At 33.3% G+C, this 17,869-nt stretch overlaps 3 protein-coding genes and 1 non-coding gene across 5 annotated transcripts; 3 read left to right on the top strand and 1 right to left on the bottom strand.

Annotated features, from left to right (window-relative positions):
* The first annotated feature begins 121 nt into the window (after nt 1–121).
* On the top strand, nt 122–8,546 carry LOC124911104 (protein translocase subunit SecA, chloroplastic). The gene is made up of 21 exons (XM_047451549.1): nt 122–780; nt 870–942; nt 1,241–1,447; nt 1,856–1,959; nt 2,084–2,263; nt 2,673–2,891; nt 3,361–3,474; nt 3,607–3,720; nt 3,868–4,035; nt 4,136–4,311; nt 5,418–5,481; nt 5,565–5,711; nt 5,961–6,056; nt 6,614–6,682; nt 6,763–6,864; nt 6,968–7,219; nt 7,297–7,364; nt 7,569–7,686; nt 7,765–8,004; nt 8,077–8,131; nt 8,212–8,546. Exons 1-21 carry the CDS (start codon nt 343–345, stop codon nt 8,235–8,237), a joined length of 3,030 nt encoding a protein of 1,009 aa, XP_047307505.1. The 5' UTR covers nt 122–342; the 3' UTR covers nt 8,238–8,546.
* Nucleotides 7,397–7,469, bottom strand: TRNAK-CUU. Its single transcript has one exon. It is a non-coding gene; the product is annotated as a tRNA-Lys (tRNA).
* A 952-nt stretch (nt 8,547–9,498) lies between the features above and the next one.
* LOC124912109 (organellar oligopeptidase A, chloroplastic/mitochondrial-like) lies at nt 9,499–13,422 on the top strand. Its single transcript, XM_047452668.1, has 17 exons — nt 9,499–9,664; nt 9,764–9,931; nt 10,005–10,128; nt 10,229–10,305; nt 10,548–10,691; nt 10,766–10,996; nt 11,069–11,159; nt 11,252–11,373; nt 11,452–11,559; nt 11,657–11,899; nt 12,083–12,228; nt 12,306–12,423; nt 12,498–12,657; nt 12,737–12,768; nt 12,846–12,911; nt 12,982–13,053; nt 13,149–13,422. Exons 1-17 carry the CDS (start codon nt 9,551–9,553, stop codon nt 13,233–13,235), a joined length of 2,103 nt encoding a protein of 700 aa, XP_047308624.1. The 5' UTR covers nt 9,499–9,550; the 3' UTR covers nt 13,236–13,422.
* A 1,224-nt stretch (nt 13,423–14,646) lies between these two features.
* On the top strand, nt 14,647–17,008 carry LOC124911403 (UDP-D-apiose/UDP-D-xylose synthase 2-like). 2 transcript variants are annotated; one of them, XR_007096614.1, is made up of 10 exons: nt 14,647–15,008; nt 15,110–15,202; nt 15,324–15,431; nt 15,543–15,657; nt 15,738–15,871; nt 15,964–16,065; nt 16,205–16,297; nt 16,393–16,528; nt 16,612–16,785; nt 16,861–17,008. XR_007096614.1 is itself a non-coding variant. In XM_047451878.1 (9 exons), the coding sequence occupies exons 1-9, from the start codon at nt 14,736–14,738 to the stop codon at nt 16,725–16,727; spliced, it is 1,170 nt and encodes a 389-aa protein (XP_047307834.1). In that variant the 5' UTR covers nt 14,647–14,735; the 3' UTR covers nt 16,728–17,008. The 2 variants fall into 2 exon arrangements, 1 of the variants encoding a protein (XP_047307834.1); XM_047451878.1 differs by having other exon boundaries at nt 16,612–17,008.
* Nucleotides 17,009–17,869: the final 861 nt, after the last annotated feature.

The following is a 17,869-nucleotide window of genomic DNA, read 5'->3' on the forward strand; positions in this document are numbered from 1 at the left end:
AATAACTTTATATTCTTGTGATTTTTTTATATTAATATCCTGGATTAGTAATGTATTTATTTATGTTTAAAAAAGATATATAATATGCTTTTTCACTGGTCCACGAAGTCTTAAAACCTTATCCCCGCCACTATTCTCCCGGTTTCTCTCTCTATCGGTCTCTACTTCATGCTCTGTTAACTGACCATTTGCTCGTGAAATTGAAGAATCGATGCAATTCTCTTCTTGTTCTTCGGATTCTTATAGTTTGTAATTCTTGAATTTGAACAATTTCGAGTGGCAATCGTCACTGATTGAGGTTGCCGCGAAATTCGTTATTCGTTGCTTCGATCCTTGCTTATAATGTCTGCAGTTGCAGCTCCATTTCTATCTCCGGTGAGGCAGTATTGCGATTCAACCTCTTCTTCCTCATTTTGCAAACTCAGTTGTGCTTCATTGAGATCTGGTGACCTCAGTTTGTATTCAAGTTCACGCGAACTTCTCCTTCGTGTGTTCGACGTTTATGGAGGCAATCGACTGCGTTCTAGGTCGAACATTGGAGTTAGAAGACTGAGGACACGGTTTCCGGTGGTCAAGGCATCGTTGGGTGGCCTTTTGGGAGGTATATTCAAGGGGACGGATACAGGTGAATCGACACGGAAGAAGTATTCTGCGACTGTTGATCTTATAAATGGCTTGGAAGGACAGATTTCGAGCCTTTCTGATTCAGAATTGAGAGATAGAACTGATAATCTTAAGGAACGTGCTCGCAAGGGTGAATCCTTAGACTCTCTTTTGCCTGTAAGTATTTTCAGTTAATGGCACAGGCTTTACCAAATGTGAATTATCAGTTTGCCTGTAATTAATGCATTTTTGTGTTTCTATTTCAGGAAGCATATGCTGTCGTCAGAGAGGCCTCAAAAAGAGTTCTAGGTCTTCGGCCTTTTGATGTGCAGCTGATAGGTGAGATTATTTGGTTTCATTTTGTACTTAATTGTGACAAGAAGATTGACAATTTGGTTGATATTCCAGCAACCAGATGAGAAATCGAGAATTCTCATATATTTCTTATTTAGTATAACAATTCTAAACCAATCTATAATTAATGCTAAATGACCTAAAATAGAGGTTATACATACAAGATTATGCAAAAAGCATAGATTATTATGAAACTTACAGGATTTTTTATCTCCTTTAAATTAAAGATTTATCACTATAGCTTCACATTTCTTTTATTCTCTTGTTGTTTTGGGTCATGTAGGTGGTATGGTTCTTCATAAGGGAGAAATAGCTGAAATGCGAACTGGAGAAGGGAAGACCCTAGTTGCCATACTGCCAGCTTATTTGAATGCATTAGCTGGTAAAGGGGTTCATGTTGTAACAGTTAATGATTATCTAGCAAGGAGAGACTGTGAGTGGGTTGGTCAAGTTCCTCGGTTTCTTGGATTGAAGGTTGGCCTAATCCAACGTAGGGCTCATTCTTATTGGCATGCTTCTTGCTCTTTCTTATTTATATGAATATCTGCACCACATCAGTAATTTGAAAAAAAAAGGTTCATATTTTGATTATCTGCTTTGCTTTTGTTTTTTACACAACTTCTTTATGCTTAATTTCCTATATGGCCATGCATACTCTCAAGTGAAGAAGTTTAAACTCAGATTAACTATTCATGCATCTTCCTATCAAATGTCTTCTGAGATTTCATATATGTTTATTTGCCTCTAATCCTTCGTGATTGTGATTTTTGATTGTTGAAGTCTAGGGTTCTCTGATCTGCATGTGAAATTCCTGTTTGATGACTATAGATCATATGTGATTTTTAGAGATATATAATTACTAATTTACCTATCTAACAATGAGATTTCTGTTTTGTAGAGAATATGACTAGTGAACAAAGGAGGGAAAATTACTCTTGTGACATCACATATGTTACAAACAGCGAACTTGGATTTGATTACTTGAGAGACAATCTTGCCACGGTAAGTAACTTTTTTCTTGCTGGATTTTCTTAATTAATAGATTGATTGTTGTCTCTTGGTTACACTTCAAAAGACTCTGTTGCAAAGGTCCTTTACGCTGACTGACTATATCTCTGGTTTACAGAGTGTTGATGAGCTAGTTGTGAGGGGTTTCAATTACTGCATTATTGATGAAGTTGATTCTATCCTTATTGATGAAGCACGCACTCCTCTTATCATATCCGGGCCTGCTGAAAAACCAAGTGATCAGTATTATAAAGCTGCTAAGATTGCTGCTGCCTTTGAGCAAGATATTCATTACACAGTAAGAATTGTTTTAAGTTATTGGAACTGAGTCCTCTCATTAGTTTCATTTGATCTCTCCATATGGTGACAATAGCTTTAAAATGCCTTCCTTTATGGGTTGCCTCGGCTGTCTTTTGCAAATAATGGAAGTCAAATTGTATACATTCTATTGTTTATGGTGACTTGAAGCAACATCAATCACTCCAATACTTCGAGCTACTGCCCTAGAATGGTTTATTACAGACTATACTCCTGTATATCATCTAAACACTGTTGATCTGCCTGGCAACTTGGAACCTTTAGTGTATTTACAGTTTAATCTAATTTTGTTCAATCTCTTATCTGGAGAACAAAAATCCTATGATGAGCAGTATGAAAAGAATCTTTCCAATTATTCCTATCTATGAACAAACATGAGTGTTTTGCAGGTTGACGAGAAGCAGAAAACTGTTTTGCTTAGTGAACAAGGTTATGCTGATGCTGAGGAAATTTTAAATGTAAAGGATTTATATGATCCCCGAGAACAGTGGGCATCTTATATCCTCAATGCAGTAAAAGCAAAAGAACTTTTCCTCAGAGATGTTAATTATATAATCCGCGGAAAGGAGGTTCTCATTGTGGATGAGTTTACTGGTCGAGTGATGCAGGTAATTAGTCTGTATTTTTTTTTTTGTTATAGAGTTCAGTCAGTGTTATTTGAGTTTTTCCACTCTTTAGAGGATTTTTTTTATGCTCCTCTACAGCCGTATATGTGTTACATTTCTTTGTATGCATGAAGGGAGCTCTATGCTTGAAATGTTTAATCCTCTAAATGCACTAATGAATATGGGCCTGGAGGAAAACAGTATGTGGATCAGTGCAGACATTTCATCCATATCTAATATGCCTTACTATATGTTATTCAATAATCTCTTGAGTCATCGTCACTTTTACTAATGAATCAATGATTGTTAAACAGTTGCTACATTGTGTTCTTACCACGATATCAAGGGATTTTTGTTACGATCAAGCAGTGCACCCATCATGAATTTTCTTATTTAATTTGAGAAATAGTTAGTGGATGAGAAGAAGTAACAAAAATTAGGATTCTTTAATGTTACCTATCTTCAATGTCAGGGAAGGCGTTGGAGTGATGGGCTTCACCAGGCTGTTGAAGCAAAAGAAGGCTTGCCCATCCAAAATGAAACTGTGACCTTGGCTTCAATTAGCTACCAGAATTTCTTTCTCCAGGTTTCACAACCTCTTTAGCTTTCAAATTAGCTTTCCAGTCCAAAACTCTTTTGTGTATCTTTTGATGATTTACTTTTTTGGGAAGTCACTTTTACTTCTTTTAACTCTTTGACCACTCTTGACAATTCTCAGTTCCCAAGACTCTGTGGAATGACTGGTACTGCAGCTACAGAAAATGCAGAATTTGAAAGTATATACAAGCTTAAAGTAACAATTGTTCCCACAAACAAACCTATGTTAAGAAAGGTAATTTTCTGCATGAAGCAATGTGGTTCTTTTGAATTCAGATTTATACATTAATATGAAAAAAAACATTAACAAAGATAGAAATCTAAGTTTTTCTCCCTGCACTTCTTTGTAGTCATGTTTCTCATATTAAAATTCTTTTATCAGGACGAGTCAGATGTCGTATTCAGGTCAACTACAGGTAAATGGCGGGCAGTTGTGGTCGAGATTTCAAGAATGCATAAGACAGGACGCCCAGTTCTTGTTGGCACTACTAGTGTAGAGCAAAGTGATGCTTTGTCAGAACTGCTGCAGGAAGCTGCAATTCCCCATGAGGTGAGGTTTAAAAATGAAATTGTATTTATGGTACTTCGTTTGTATATTTCAGGGCCAAGTGTTTATACTTTTTTATTTAACTGTTACATTTTATGTAAAGGTTTTAAATGCAAAGCCAGAGAACGTGGAAAGAGAGGCTGAAATTGTGGCACAGAGTGGCCGCTTTGGAGCAGTTACTATTGCTACTAATATGGCAGGACGTGGTACAGATATAATCCTTGGTGGTAATTCAGAGTTTATTGCAAGGTTGAAGCTACGTGAGATACTAATGCCCAGGTATATTTTCTTCATTCTTATTCTTATATAATATAATAATGGTTATTGAGAAGGATCATTTGGCTCAGTTGTAGAGCGCAAGGCTCATGGCCATAAGATCGTGGGTTTGAACCTTCATGATCATTTAAAAAAATAATAGTAATAATAATCGTTCTCGATTCTTTGAAATTAATTTCCTTGAAGTATCTCTTTAAAAAGAATTATTGCTTCATCATATTCTGTAAAAAGAGAAGCCTGAATTGTCTTATGCAGTTCAAGGAAGGTTTTTTGCTTTGGCCAGAGTAACTTAGTAATCCTATTGGGTTAATCTCGCCATTAATGGAGATGATTGGCTTGATATTACTTCCCATGATGCTGAGTAACCATAAAAATTACCCATAACTTTTTTCTTATATCACAAGTGCTGCATCTGATTTCTTGAAATGACTCGTTACCTTACCATATTTATCAAAGCCATAGAAAAACTCCACTAGCTTAAATGCCTTGAGTCTTTTTGTAGGTTATCTGCTTTCAATTCCTTAAATGGAGTTCTATGAATAAATATAATATTTATTTCCTTGGATACTGTCATGCAATCTGAATTCTACATGTTTGCAATTGAAGAAATAAACTTCTGAGATAGAAGCCTGAAGACTATTGGAGTTTTTTGTTTGGAAATAATACTATTACCTTTTTCAAAATAAAAATTGGAGCTCTTATGGACTCACTTCTGTATAACCTATGTAGGATCATTAACTCATTATGGAACTTGGGAGTTGACCAATATTAATGTGAAGTTTAATAAGAATCTTGCTCAAATCAAGCTCAACAATTAGAGTTGACACTGCATAATTGTGAGAAAGTGGATTGAGTAACATCATATTTTCTCAGGGTTCAATATTTTCCTGGATTACTTTGTTTGTTTGGAAAAAAGAATTCTCAATTATGGCAGTATCCCTAGGCCCAAATCATCTGTGATTGAATCATGACGCCTTTTCATATTGAAAAATGATAAAGACGTCATTGTGGATTAATGTCTACCTCGACATCTTAGACACAGTACTTTTATAACATACAAATTCCCATCTGAAGCCATTTGGATAACTAGAAAATGATTATTATTACAGGGTTGTTAAACTTGCTGAAGGTTTTGTGTCGGTCAAGAAACCACCACCAACGAAATCATGGAAGGTAGGTTTCGCTTGATTTCTATACTTTTCTTGTTTGTGTTTTGCAATTTCATGATCTTGACCTGAACAGCATAATATATCCAGGTAAGTGAAAGTTTATTTCCATGTAAACTCTCCAAAGATAACACAAAGGTGGCCGAGGAAGCTGTAGAGTTAGCTGTCAAAGCATGGGGACAAAGAGCACTAACTGAACTTGAAGCTGAAGAGCGATTATCTTATTCTTGTGAAAAGGTAAAAAACTGTTTTAACTAACTATTGACCTATTCATCCTACAAATTAATGTTTAAAGGGTGTGTTTAGTTTGCTTAAAGTTGTTCAGGTTTTATTTTTAATTTTCTATAAAAAAAACAAATCCAAATCATTTGTCTTGAGAAATTAGGGATTTTTTTTATGAGACTGATAAATACACGTCTTCCAGTTCTGGATTTAGGTGCTTATAGTGCTGGATTTTGCTTGTCAACCTGTACATGTAATACACAGGGTCCTATTCAAGATGAAGTCATTGAAAAACTACGCACTTCTTTCCTGAAGATTGTTCAAGAATACAAGGTTTACACTGATGAAGAAAGGCAGAAGGTATATAGGAATTCATTTTCATTTATACATTGGTCATTAATGCAGGATAAATCAAATCTACTCAAAGTTCAAACTTCTAAAAGAAAGTGCAGACAGTTATATCATGCATCCCCTATAAATGTTTGCTGACTTTTTTCTCTCATCTTTCATGGAGTATTTTAGGCCTTGTTTGATTTGGGTTTATTTGAGATTAATTTCAAATAACTCACTATTTAATCAACACTTTACTCATCAATCACATCATTCAAATCATCATCCAAAATACCCTCTATTTTATTTTTATTACTATCTTTTTACCCAAATAACCTAATTTCAAATAACCTACATCAAACAAGGTTTATGAAAATAACCACTTGGTTATTCAAATCACCTTAGATCAAACAAGGCCTTACAGTTGTGTCATGTTTATTGTACCAATTCCATTTTCTTCATTTATTGAAAATATCAATAGTTATTTCTCATTCGGAAAAGAGTCTTCTGTAAAACATAAAAAGCTAATTTACGAATTGCACCTTTCTTAAAGTTCTAATGTAAGATTGACTTATTATCATTTCCAGGTGGTATCAGCTGGTGGACTTCATGTAGTGGGTACAGAAAGGCATGAATCACGTCGTATTGATAATCAGGTTCGTTTGTTCTGTTTCTAAACGTTTGAAAGCATTCTTACCTTTAAACTAGAACTGAATATGATGGAACTTACATATAGTTACGCGGTAGAAGTGGAAGGCAAGGGGATCCTGGAAGTTCCAGATTCTTCCTTAGTCTTGAAGACAATATCTTCCGGATTTTTGGTGGAGACAGGATTCAGGTTTGCTTGCATATTTGATCTTGGGTTCTTATTTATTTCAGGTTTACTTTAACATCTTATTTAGAAAATGAGTGTTGAAAATTGAGATTACTACGAAATCTAGGGCTTGATGAGAGCTTTTAGAGTTGAGGACCTGCCAATTGAGTCGACAATGCTGACAAAAGCCCTTGATGAAGCTCAGCGCAAAGTGGAGAATTACTTTTTTGATATTCGTAAACAACTGTTTGAATTCGATGAAGTTTTGAATAGCCAGAGAGATAGAGTATACACAGAACGAAGACGTGCCCTCGAATCTGAGAGTCTTCAATCCCTACTCATAGAGTATGCTGAACTAACAATGGATGACATCTTAGAGGTAAGAATTTGACGATAAACTTCTTATTGTATTAGGGTTTGGAAAAGTGTATGATTCTATCTACAACTACTAAACAGGCAAATATTGGTGCTGATGCTCCTAGAGAAAGCTGGGATCTACAAAAGCTAATTGGCAAACTTCAACAGTAAGTAGTATTCATTAGTTAAAAAGAAAAAACGCCCACCGTGGGGCTCGAACCCACGACCACAAGGTTAAGAGCCTTGCGCTCTACCAACTGAGCTAGACGGGCCTTTGTGTTAATAGTTTAGATTGGGTTTTTAGTTAATTGTTTTTGGTTTCTAGCTGCTGCTGCTATAATTCTCTTGTCATGTGTGACTGACTACTGTAGGTACTGTTATCTGCTGAACGATTTGACTCCAGAAATGTTGGAAAGTAACTGTTCGAATTATGAAGAAATGCGGGATTACCTTCAGCTTCGTGGGCGTGAAGCATATTTGCAGAAAAGGGTGGGTTTGTTTGTGGAAGCGAGAATTGGGTTGGGTTAATTGAATGAGAATTTGATGAGAATATTTTGATAATTTCAGGAAATGGTGGAGAAAGAAGCAGCAGGATTGATGAAGGAAGCAGAGAGGTTTCTAATACTGAGCAACATAGATAGATTATGGAAAGAACATTTGCAAGCATTGAAATTTGTGCAACAAGCAGTTGGTTTACGTGGATATGCTCAGAGGGATCCACTTATTGAGTACAAGCTAGAGGGTTATAATCTTTTTGTAGACATGATGTCACAGATTAGAAGAAATGTCATTTATTCCATTTACCAGGTATATATATGTAGGTAATAATTATTTATGTTTGATTTATGTTATTTGATCTTGCTTGTATTTGTCGAACAGTTTAAGCCAGTGATGGTAAAGGATCAGAAGCAAAAACAAGAAAAAGATAAATCAGGTATTTTCTTGAAAAGGATTATAATTTTGATGTTATGATCGCGATAATTAATTGGCCTTATTCTTCTTTTTCATCTTCAGTTGCTACGCCCCAGGCTACAGCTTGATCACGATACTCTCGCAAAATGATGAATCAGTTGCAAACTAGTCCAACAGATGGAAGAAGGAAGGATATGTCAAGGCATTATTAAAAGCAGAAAGATTATATGGTAAAGGATTGAAAGAAAAAGATTAGTTTTAAAAAAAAATGATATTTTGTCGTAATCAGTGATTTCGTAAAATAGAAGGTTAAATGTGATTTCAATTGTATCTGATACAAAGAGTAGTGTGATTGGTTTTTCTTTTTAAGGGTAGAAGAATGTGCTAAAAGTTGTAAAAACCACTTCTTAGTTAAATGAGACTTTTTTTCTTGGGTTGTTATTGTCATACAAAAAAAAGGCTCACTATAATCATTCATAATATTATATATTGACTCATTCATTTGAAAATGTTGAATAAAAAACATAAAATATTTATATGACATGTTAATTTTAAATCACATAATTTGTTGCCTTTTCCTTAATAAGAAGTTAGATTTTAAACTAATGAATTATAATGATTTTACAGAATTCATTAATTTTTAATTGTTCAATTCATTACAAACAATTTATCATTATAAAAAAAATTATGTAATTGCTCAACTAATTGTAAAATAATATGATGGGGGGATAAATGACAAACTGTCCATTTAATTAGGACATAATTTGAAGAAAATGTTGTTTATTTGAAAACAAAACTATTTGTTTTGAATGTATTGTTCGGTCTTAAGTTATTTTTTATTCTTTTATTAATTTAAAAACTAAGCACTATTCTCACAATTAAAACTGAATAGTTGGGCTTTGTTGTTTTAGACAATCTCTTGTGAATTAATCTACTTCAAGATTAATTATTAAATAATAGAATTGTAATAGAATTTATTTTTAATCAATTATTTTGTATATAGTTTCAAGAATTAACTATTAAGAAAGATGTCTAGGTTCTAAAATTTATAACAAAATTATGCATTTTCTTTTATAAATCGAACATTTCATCCATAACTAAACTCGATAAACTGAAATGCTGAATTTGATTAAGCGGCTTTAAAAGTCGACGGTTATTTAGTTTAATTGGTTCAACGGTTTAAAATAGTGTCGTTATTCATTTTGGTTCGTTCGGTTTATTTTCGGTTCGGTTTATTTTCGGTTCAGTCTACGGTTTTGACGGTTTGATATTTTTTTTTCTTTTAAAAATAATAAGAATTTTATTTGAATGGTAGAAAAATGATCTTCTTCAACTTTGACTAATTTCTTAGTCTCCTCTGTAAAAGTTGCTTCATTGAAAACCATGCACCGCTTTCTCTTATGAATCTGATCGTAAAGCCAAAATTACTTCCAAAGGAAATATGTCTGTAGAAGACGATACGAATCCTCTGCTGCGTGATTTCATCTTTCCTCCATATGATGTTATTGAAGCTAAACACATCCGTCCAGCAATACTCTCCTTATTGACGAAATTAGTAAGTTTATGTTCGTGTTTATGCTTCAATCCAGATGTTTCTATACTTTGTAGTTATTTATTTCTCATGTCAATGGATCATGGATGAATGGAATTGCAGGAGAAAGAGTTGGATGAATTGGAGAGTACAGTTGAACCAACATGGCCCAAACTTGTTGAGCCATTAGAAAGGATCACTGATAAGCTATCAGTTGTTTGGGGAATTGTGAATCATCTCAATTCCGTTAAGGATTCGCCGGAGCTCCGTTCTGCTATTGAACAAGTTCAGGTGTGATTTGATCGATGATATTGATGATGGTAACTACTAACTAGAGTCTTATTGCTTATTTTCTTATTGGCAGACAGATAAGGTCAGGTTTCAACTCAGATTAGGTCAAAGTAAACCTATCTATGAAGCGTTTAAATCTATTCAAGAATCCCCAAATTGGGAAAGTCTGAATGATGCACGTAAACGTGTAGTGGAAGGTACTTTTTTTGTTTTCCTTTGATTTTTGTAAGGCCATTGGCAATGTTTATGTTAATTTGCTGATTTTCTATGTTTATTCACATTGCTGTGGATCTTCAGGCCAGCTGAAAGAAGCAATTCTTACTGGAGTTTCTCTTCAGGGTGACGAAAGAGAACATTTCAATGAAATACAACAGGTAAATCTCAAATTTGTTTTGAAGTTAGTTCACAAAAAATGTGAATTCATGGATGTATATGATCGGATATCAAAACAGTTGAAAAACCTACCCTGATCTGTTGGATTTAGGGTTTTGAAATAGTATAAACCGATGTAAGGTAATTGATATTTAGCTAAATAACCAAATCAAGCTGATGCACGATCACCCCTATTCATTCATTTTGACACCCTTCACATGTCAATGTTTTTGTTTTTTCGTAGGAGTTAGAAAAACTATCTCAAAAGTTTGAGGAGAACATTTTGGATGCAACTAAAAAGTACGAAAAACTGATCCTGGATGAGAAAGAAATTGAAGGTTTACCAGCTATCTCTCGTGCTATAGCCGCGGAATCAGCAGTTTCCAAGGTTGTGTATCATTTTTTTACATGTTATTACTTGTAATTGCTTCTGTTGAACAAATTTTTGTAATGTATAATCAGGGTTATGACAAGGCTACTGCTGAAGATGGGCCATGGATTCTTACACTAAATGGTCCTATTTATCGTGCTATTTTGCAACATGTTAGAAACCGATCTCTAAGAGAAGAAGTCTTTCGTGCATATGTGACACGTGCTTCTGATGGAGATTGTAACAACACCCCAATCATTGAAAGGATTCTATTGCTTCGATTGGAGAAGGCAAAACTTCTTGGATTTCAAAATTATGCAGAGGTTTGGTATAAAATAGTAGTATTTTGATTTTCTTTATCTTTTAGAAGCTTATTAAGTACCTCCTTTTTTCAGGTAAGCATGGAAAAGAAAATGGCTGATGTACAGAAAGCTGAAGAGCTTATAGAAAAGCTTCATGATGCCTCTTGGAATGCTGCAGTTCAAGGTAGAACTATAAAAATACTTTCAAGTAAATGTAATCATAACGATTTTTAATATTTATATAATTTTTTAACGTTCTTTGAATTCTTCTCACAGACATGCAAGATCTTAAAGATTTTGCTAATGCCCAAGGGGCTGCAGAAGCTGAAGAACTGAATCACTGGGATATCAACTTCTGGAGTGACAGACTTCGTGAATCAAGATATGATATACAAGAGGTAATGTTTCTTGATATGCAATTCAACTTACTATTTGGTTTTCAATAATTGTCCTCAAATTAAGTTAACTGTCCACAGGAAGAGTTGCGGCCTTATTTTTCACTGCCAAAGGTTATGGATGGTCTTTACAAACTCTCAAAGAAGTTATTCGATGTTGAGATTGAGCCAGCTGATGGACTTGCCCCGGTTAAACCTGTGTTATTGTTTTTAGTCAATTTGATTATGCTTTTTCTATCTTTCTGACATAAATTAGTCTGAATTTTTGTAATGAATTTTCTTCCAGGTGTGGAACAAGGATGTCAGTTTGTACAGTGTGAAAAACACGAAAGGAGTACCGATAGCATACTTTTATTTTGACCCATATTCTCGTCCTTCAGAAAAGCGAAGCGGAGGATGGATGGATGTTGTTGTTGGCCGGAGTGTTGCAGTTACTAAAAATGGAAATCCTAGGTTGCCAATTGCAGTAATAGTTTGCAATCAAACTCCCCCTGTTGGAGACAAGCCAAGTCTAATGACCTTTCGCGAGGTTTTATAACTCACTCAACATGAGACTTAAGATTCAAACTGGCTTCATTTGAAAATAATTTTGTATACAACATAAAAAAAAAAAAACTCAAAAAAACAGAAATGATCTAGTCCTATGAATGTAGGTTTTTCTTCTTCTTCTCATAATTCATGTATAAATTGTTTTTCTTTTTGTTATTGACAGGTTGAGATAATTTTTCACGAATTTGGTCATGCTCTCCAGCACATGCTCACAAAACAGGACGAAGGACTTGTGTCTGGTTGTCGAGGAATAGAGTGGGATGCAGTTGAAATAGCTTCACAATACATGGAGAATTGGTGTTATCAAAGGTTTTGATCATTTGTGCATTATTAAACAATATTCTGTCCCTTCAAAATGAATTTTGTATCTATTTCTTCATAATTAGAGATATCTTACTGAGCATAGCCAAACACTATGAAACTGGAGAAGGTCTGAATGAAGAAATACGCTCGAAGCTCCTATCAGCTAGAACATTTCGTGCTGGTTCAACTTTGCTTCGACAGGTTGAAAAAGATAAATGTTTTTTTTCTTCTTAATTTCCATCAATGACTTGTATTTACAGTTTTCCTTTTCATAGCTACGGTATGCTCTCATAGATTTGGAGCTCCACACAAAATACGTGTCGGGTGGGTCAGAATCAATCTATGATATGGATCAAAGAATTGGGAAGAAAACTGGTTTAATCCCTTTGCTTCCAGAAGACAGATTTCTTTGCAGTTTCAGTCATATATTTGCAGGTTTAAAAAAAAAATTGACTTGCAATGTTCTTCTCATGTCATATAAATAATAATTAATATGTTTGTTTTCAAACATCAGATACATATGCAGCTGGATACTACAGTTATCAGGCATGTAATTTCTTAATTTCTCTTCATATTATAATTTTCTGCATTCAAGCCTTTGAATAGTAAACTATTTTTCGCAGTGGGCTGAAGTATTGGCCTATGATGCTTTCTCCGCGTTTGAGGAGGTTGGCTTTGAAAATGACCAGGTACGCTTGATAATTTTATCTTTTTCATAATTTACGCGTAAAACTTGTAAATTTTTCGTGTCGGCAACAGGAAATTGAAGAACTGGGCCATAAATTTAGGGAGACAGTACTTGCTGTTGGAGGTGGAAAGTCCCCACTTGAGGTAATTGCTCAACCAACCTGTTTCAGTTGTTTACTTGTGTTGTTCTTTTCTTATTTTGTAATCTTTTTTTATTCCGGTTCTCTAATATTTTTCAGGTTTTTGTTCAATTTAGAGGTCGCGAACCTTCGCCAAACGCGTTTCTCCGATACAATGGACTATTACCCAGCTTAATTGCTGGTTGAAAAGCCATACACATGAGAATAAAAGAAAGAATAAGGATTGGCCTATTGTGAATTTACTGTTAATGAAAATTTTATATTATAGTTGTCATCAATGTAACATAATAATAAATAGTACATGTTATAAGAATATCTTAATGTTTAAATTTTATAATACTTTATTTAGAATCAAAATTTAAGATTGTATCAATCTTTGTTGCTTCAAATACTCACATCTTTGAACCAAAAATCTTCCTTCAATCAAAAAGCTATTCTATAACAAATTCCTTGCATTGTTTTGAAAAAACACATTTGTCGGTTACTCGACGAAGAATTTGTCCTGCCACGGAAACAACGCCCCACAACATTTTGATCACCCTTCACATGATTATTGTGGACCTCATCATAATAAGAAATGCTCTCCAATATAGTGGTTTTTCTTACATTAGAACAAAATAAAACTTCAAGAATTATGAATAAAACGTGTAAATAAACATGAATTTTTTATTTTTTTTTAGAATTAAAGAAGTAAACTGTGAAACACACTATTGATTTCTTAAGAGAATTAATGATGATTGGTTCAATCATATTTATTGATGCCACGTAAATGCATGACCACCAAAGCCATTAAATATATAACAATTAATCAATTTATTAATAATATATAACAAATTACTATAAATAAATAAATAAATAAGTGAAATAATTCTTCTAAAATATTTATTTTATTTTAAAAAATCTTAAGCTATTATTATTTTTTATTTTATTTTTTTGGGTTAAGCATTAAAATATTTTATCAAACTTAGCAAAGTAATATAACTAAATTATTATTTATTTTATACATTAATCATGCCCATCTTTATCTCTAGTTTATCTTAATTGAGTAAAGATGAATGACAAACTTTGGTGTTACAAGGGTGTCGGCACTCGACAATGACGTGATAATACATTGAACCTAAATATAATAAGATAGATAAATTTTATTTTTCAAATAAATTAGTATTGTCACATCATTCTTGACACCATTCATTTTATGATATAAGTTTTTTTCTCTTTATCATCACTCTAATTTTATATAGTTTATATTATAAGTAATGATAGATGACGAGAATTTTGTGTCATTAACAGTGTCGAGAATGATATGATAACACGTAATTGGACTTGGAAAATAAAAATTTACTCTTTTATTATATTTAAGTTTAATCACGTGTTCTAATATATCCTCAACATTATTCGTTACACCAAAATTTTCGTTGTTTTTTTTTATATTACTTTATCTATATTTTTTTTTATATATTTTTTTTAATGTAGTAAAATATATATATATATATATAATTGATTTGATAAAAAGAACGTTACAGTCGTAGTCGGGGCACCAATCCTGTGAGCTGTGACAGTCTCTCCTTCTTTAACTTCAGACGCGTCCTTTCATTTCTCTCTTACACACTTCACACGCTAACCAGAGAGATATTTAGAGAGAGAGAGAAAGAGAGAGATTTGCATTGCGAAAGCTAACTAGAGAGAATGTCGTCGGCGGCGAGAGTAGATCTGGACGGAAATCCAATCAAGACCTTAACAATATGCATGATAGGAGCCGGCGGTTTCATAGGTTCACACCTCTGCGAGAAACTCATGTCCGAAACCTCCCATAAGGTCCTAGCGGTCGACGTCTACAACGACAAGATTAAACATCTCCTTGAACCTAATTCTCTCCCCTGGGCAGATCGCATCCAGTTTCATCGCATCAACATCAAGAACGATTCCAGGCTCGAAGGACTAATCAAGATGGCAGATCTGGTACTACATTCATTTCTTATCAATTTTCATCATCTGGATCTGTTTCAGATTTCATTCAATTTTATCTCATTATGCATTGTCTTTTTGTGATCTATCTATAGACTATAAATCTGGCGGCGATCTGTACTCCGGCGGATTATAATACTCGTCCTCTTGATACAATTTACAGTAATTTCATTGACGCACTTCCTGTGGTATGCATTTATGTTTTTACCTTCAATTATTCAATTTCAAGTGTTTTTAACCGCTACTTTTCTTGAGTTGAGATTCATTGAAGTTGATTCCCTTTGTTTTTTCCGGTTGCGTGAATTTTAGGTCAAGTACTGTTCAGAAAATAACAAGCGTCTTATCCACTTCTCTACATGTGAAATTTATGGTAAAACAGTTGGCAGCTTCCTTCCAACTGACCATCCATTGCGTCAGGTAAGGATCATCAGATCATCAGATCTGCTACGCCTTTATGTTGTTTTGATGTTTAGATCTTCAGATCTTTCTTATGGAATCATAAGTCTGTTACTATACATTTGATTGTAGGATCCTGCTTTTTGTGTTCTATCGGAAGATTCATCTCCTTGTATATTCGGTCCTATTGATAAGCAAAGATGGTCATATGCTTGTGCAAAGCAGTTGATTGAGAGGTTGATTTATGGTGAGTGATCATCGATATCAATCTTATATAATTGTTTTTTCTTCAATCATGTTTCTCATAATTTGTTTTGATTCTAACAGCTGAAGGTGCTGAGAATGGTCTTGAATTCACAATTGTGAGACCTTTCAATTGGATTGGTCCAAGAATGGATTTCATTCCCGGAATCGATGGTCCTAGTGAGGGTGTGCCAAGAGTTCTAGCATGCTTCAGTAATGTTAGTTTATGCCAAACCAATATTTTGTTGTCATATCATCATTGGTGTATCTATGTATATATTAATCCATTCTGATTGCATTTGTTCTGCAGAATCTTCTCAGGCGTGAACCACTCAAGTTGGTGGATGGTGGTGAGTCTCAAAGAACTTTCATATATATCAAGGATGCCATTGAAGCTGTTCATTTGATGATTGTAAGTCCACTACTGTTGTGGGAAATTTGTAAATGTTATAATTGTGTTTTGGTATATGATGAGATAAAGGGGTTGGTTAATTAGACCTTCAAAAAACAAGGGAAAGGTCTTAGTTGATTTTTTTTTTGGCTGTAACCAGGAAAATCCAGCTAGGGCTAATGGTCATATATTCAATGTGGGTAACCCGAATAACGAAGTGACTGTTAGGCAGCTTGCTGAAATGATGATTCAGGTGAACTAAGAATTACGATTGCAGATTGATTGCAACTAACGATTGATAAAACTTGATATTTATAAGTTTGGATTGCAATTATTTTTTGACAACAGGTTTACTCAAAGGTGAGTGGAGAGGAGACCCCTGAAGTAGCAACAGTTGATGTGAGCTCCAAGGTGTTCTATGGTGAAGGTTATGATGACAGTGATAAGCGAATTCCAGACATGACCATAATCAATAGGCAACTAGGTAACATAAGAAGCACATTTAGTTGTTTTCCAATGTTTGTTGTTCCATTGTATATGCGCTAACTCGGATTTTTGTATATATAGGTTGGAACCCAAAGACATCACTTTGGGACCTGCTGGAATCGACCCTTACCTATCAACACAGAACATACGCGGAGGCTATCAAGCAAGCCATTTCGAAACCAGTTTCAACAAGCTGAGGAGGTTCATTTGTGTCGTCAATCCGACACCATGAGAAACATTGTCATCTCATAAATGGTTTATTATTATTATTATTGTATGATTTTATTTGTTTGTGGCCTACTACTAATAGAATAGAGTATTTATGAACAGACAGACATCGGATGATGCTGAAAAAATCTAGAATTTTGGCCGCTGGGGGAGGAGGAAATGTCATATACGTGCTGTTAAAATTATTCATGGACATAAGGCTATTGTATTTCTAATGTATTATTATTATTATTCATTGTTACAACTCTCATGGTTATTGGTTACATGTTTATGCTGACCAATTTTATGTTATCTTCATGGAAAGACATGTTTTTGTAGTCATTTATAAACAATATTATATTCTTAACACTTTTTAAAATAATAATATATGTATAATATAATTAATTTAACTTAGTTTTATTTTTTAGTTTAGAGATATAAATGGGTTTTTGTAGTCATTTATAAAAATGTTATATTTTTAACACTTTTTAAAATAATAATATATTTAAGTTAAAATTAATGAAAATAATTTAACTTAGTTATTTTTTTTTTGTTATGGGCCTTCTTTTTTTAAAAAAAAATAGGATGTTTAATTTTTTTATAGTCAATTCAAAAATATTTATTTTTGTATTAAAGGTATGAAAATTGTAAATATTTTTTTTTAATGCATACAAAGCATTTTAATATATATATATATATATATATATTTTTAAATGCATATTTTATTTTTAATATGCCTCGCTACTTTAGTAGTTAGTATCCAACATAACCTTTAACATATTTTTGTAATATTGTGAATATATTAGTTTACAAATAGGTTGACTATTTAAGTATATTGATAATTTATCATTTTTTTGTGTGTAAATTATATATATATATATATATATATATATATATATATTATATATATATACTTTTATTCTATTAACCTGTATCATAAAGTATAAAGTCAAATATATTTTATTTAATGGTGCAGTTGTGTTCACATTGTTTTAAGATCATGTTTTAACTTTGCCAAAAATAAAAAATGTTATTTTTCTAGATTTTTTTTTTATAATATATTTGATCATTTAAAAATGGAATTCTAATTGTGACATTTAAAAAAAAATGCCACTAGTATTTTACCTAAATC

Source organism: Impatiens glandulifera, chromosome 8 (genome assembly GCF_907164915.1).
Source record: "Impatiens glandulifera chromosome 8, dImpGla2.1, whole genome shotgun sequence".
Lineage (NCBI taxonomy): Eukaryota > Viridiplantae > Streptophyta > Magnoliopsida > Ericales > Balsaminaceae > Impatiens > Impatiens glandulifera.

Bases quoted from the DNA above. Each gene is read 5' to 3' on its own strand.
- LOC124911104 (XM_047451549.1), top strand. From the start codon at position 343: ATGTCTGCAGTTGCAGCTCCATTTCTATCTCCGGTGAGGCAGTATTGC. The intron at 5,482-5,564 runs GTAGGTTTCGCT...TAATATATCCAG, and splicing joins CACCAACGAAATCATGGAAG to GTAAGTGAAAGTTTATTTCC. The intron at 8,132-8,211 runs GTATTTTCTTGA...TTTCATCTTCAG, and splicing joins ACAAGAAAAAGATAAATCAG to TTGCTACGCCCCAGGCTACA.
- LOC124912109 (XM_047452668.1), top strand. From the start codon at position 9,551: ATGTCTGTAGAAGACGATACGAATCCTCTGCTGCGTGATTTCATCTTT. The intron at 10,306-10,547 runs GTAAATCTCAAA...GTTTTTTCGTAG, and splicing joins ATTTCAATGAAATACAACAG to GAGTTAGAAAAACTATCTCA. The intron at 12,769-12,845 runs GCATGTAATTTC...TATTTTTCGCAG, and splicing joins CTGGATACTACAGTTATCAG to TGGGCTGAAGTATTGGCCTA.
- LOC124911403 (XM_047451878.1), top strand. From the start codon at position 14,736: ATGTCGTCGGCGGCGAGAGTAGATCTGGACGGAAATCCAATCAAGACC. The intron at 15,009-15,109 runs GTACTACATTCA...ATCTATCTATAG, and splicing joins TAATCAAGATGGCAGATCTG to ACTATAAATCTGGCGGCGAT. The intron at 16,066-16,204 runs GTAAGTCCACTA...GGCTGTAACCAG, and splicing joins AAGCTGTTCATTTGATGATT to GAAAATCCAGCTAGGGCTAA.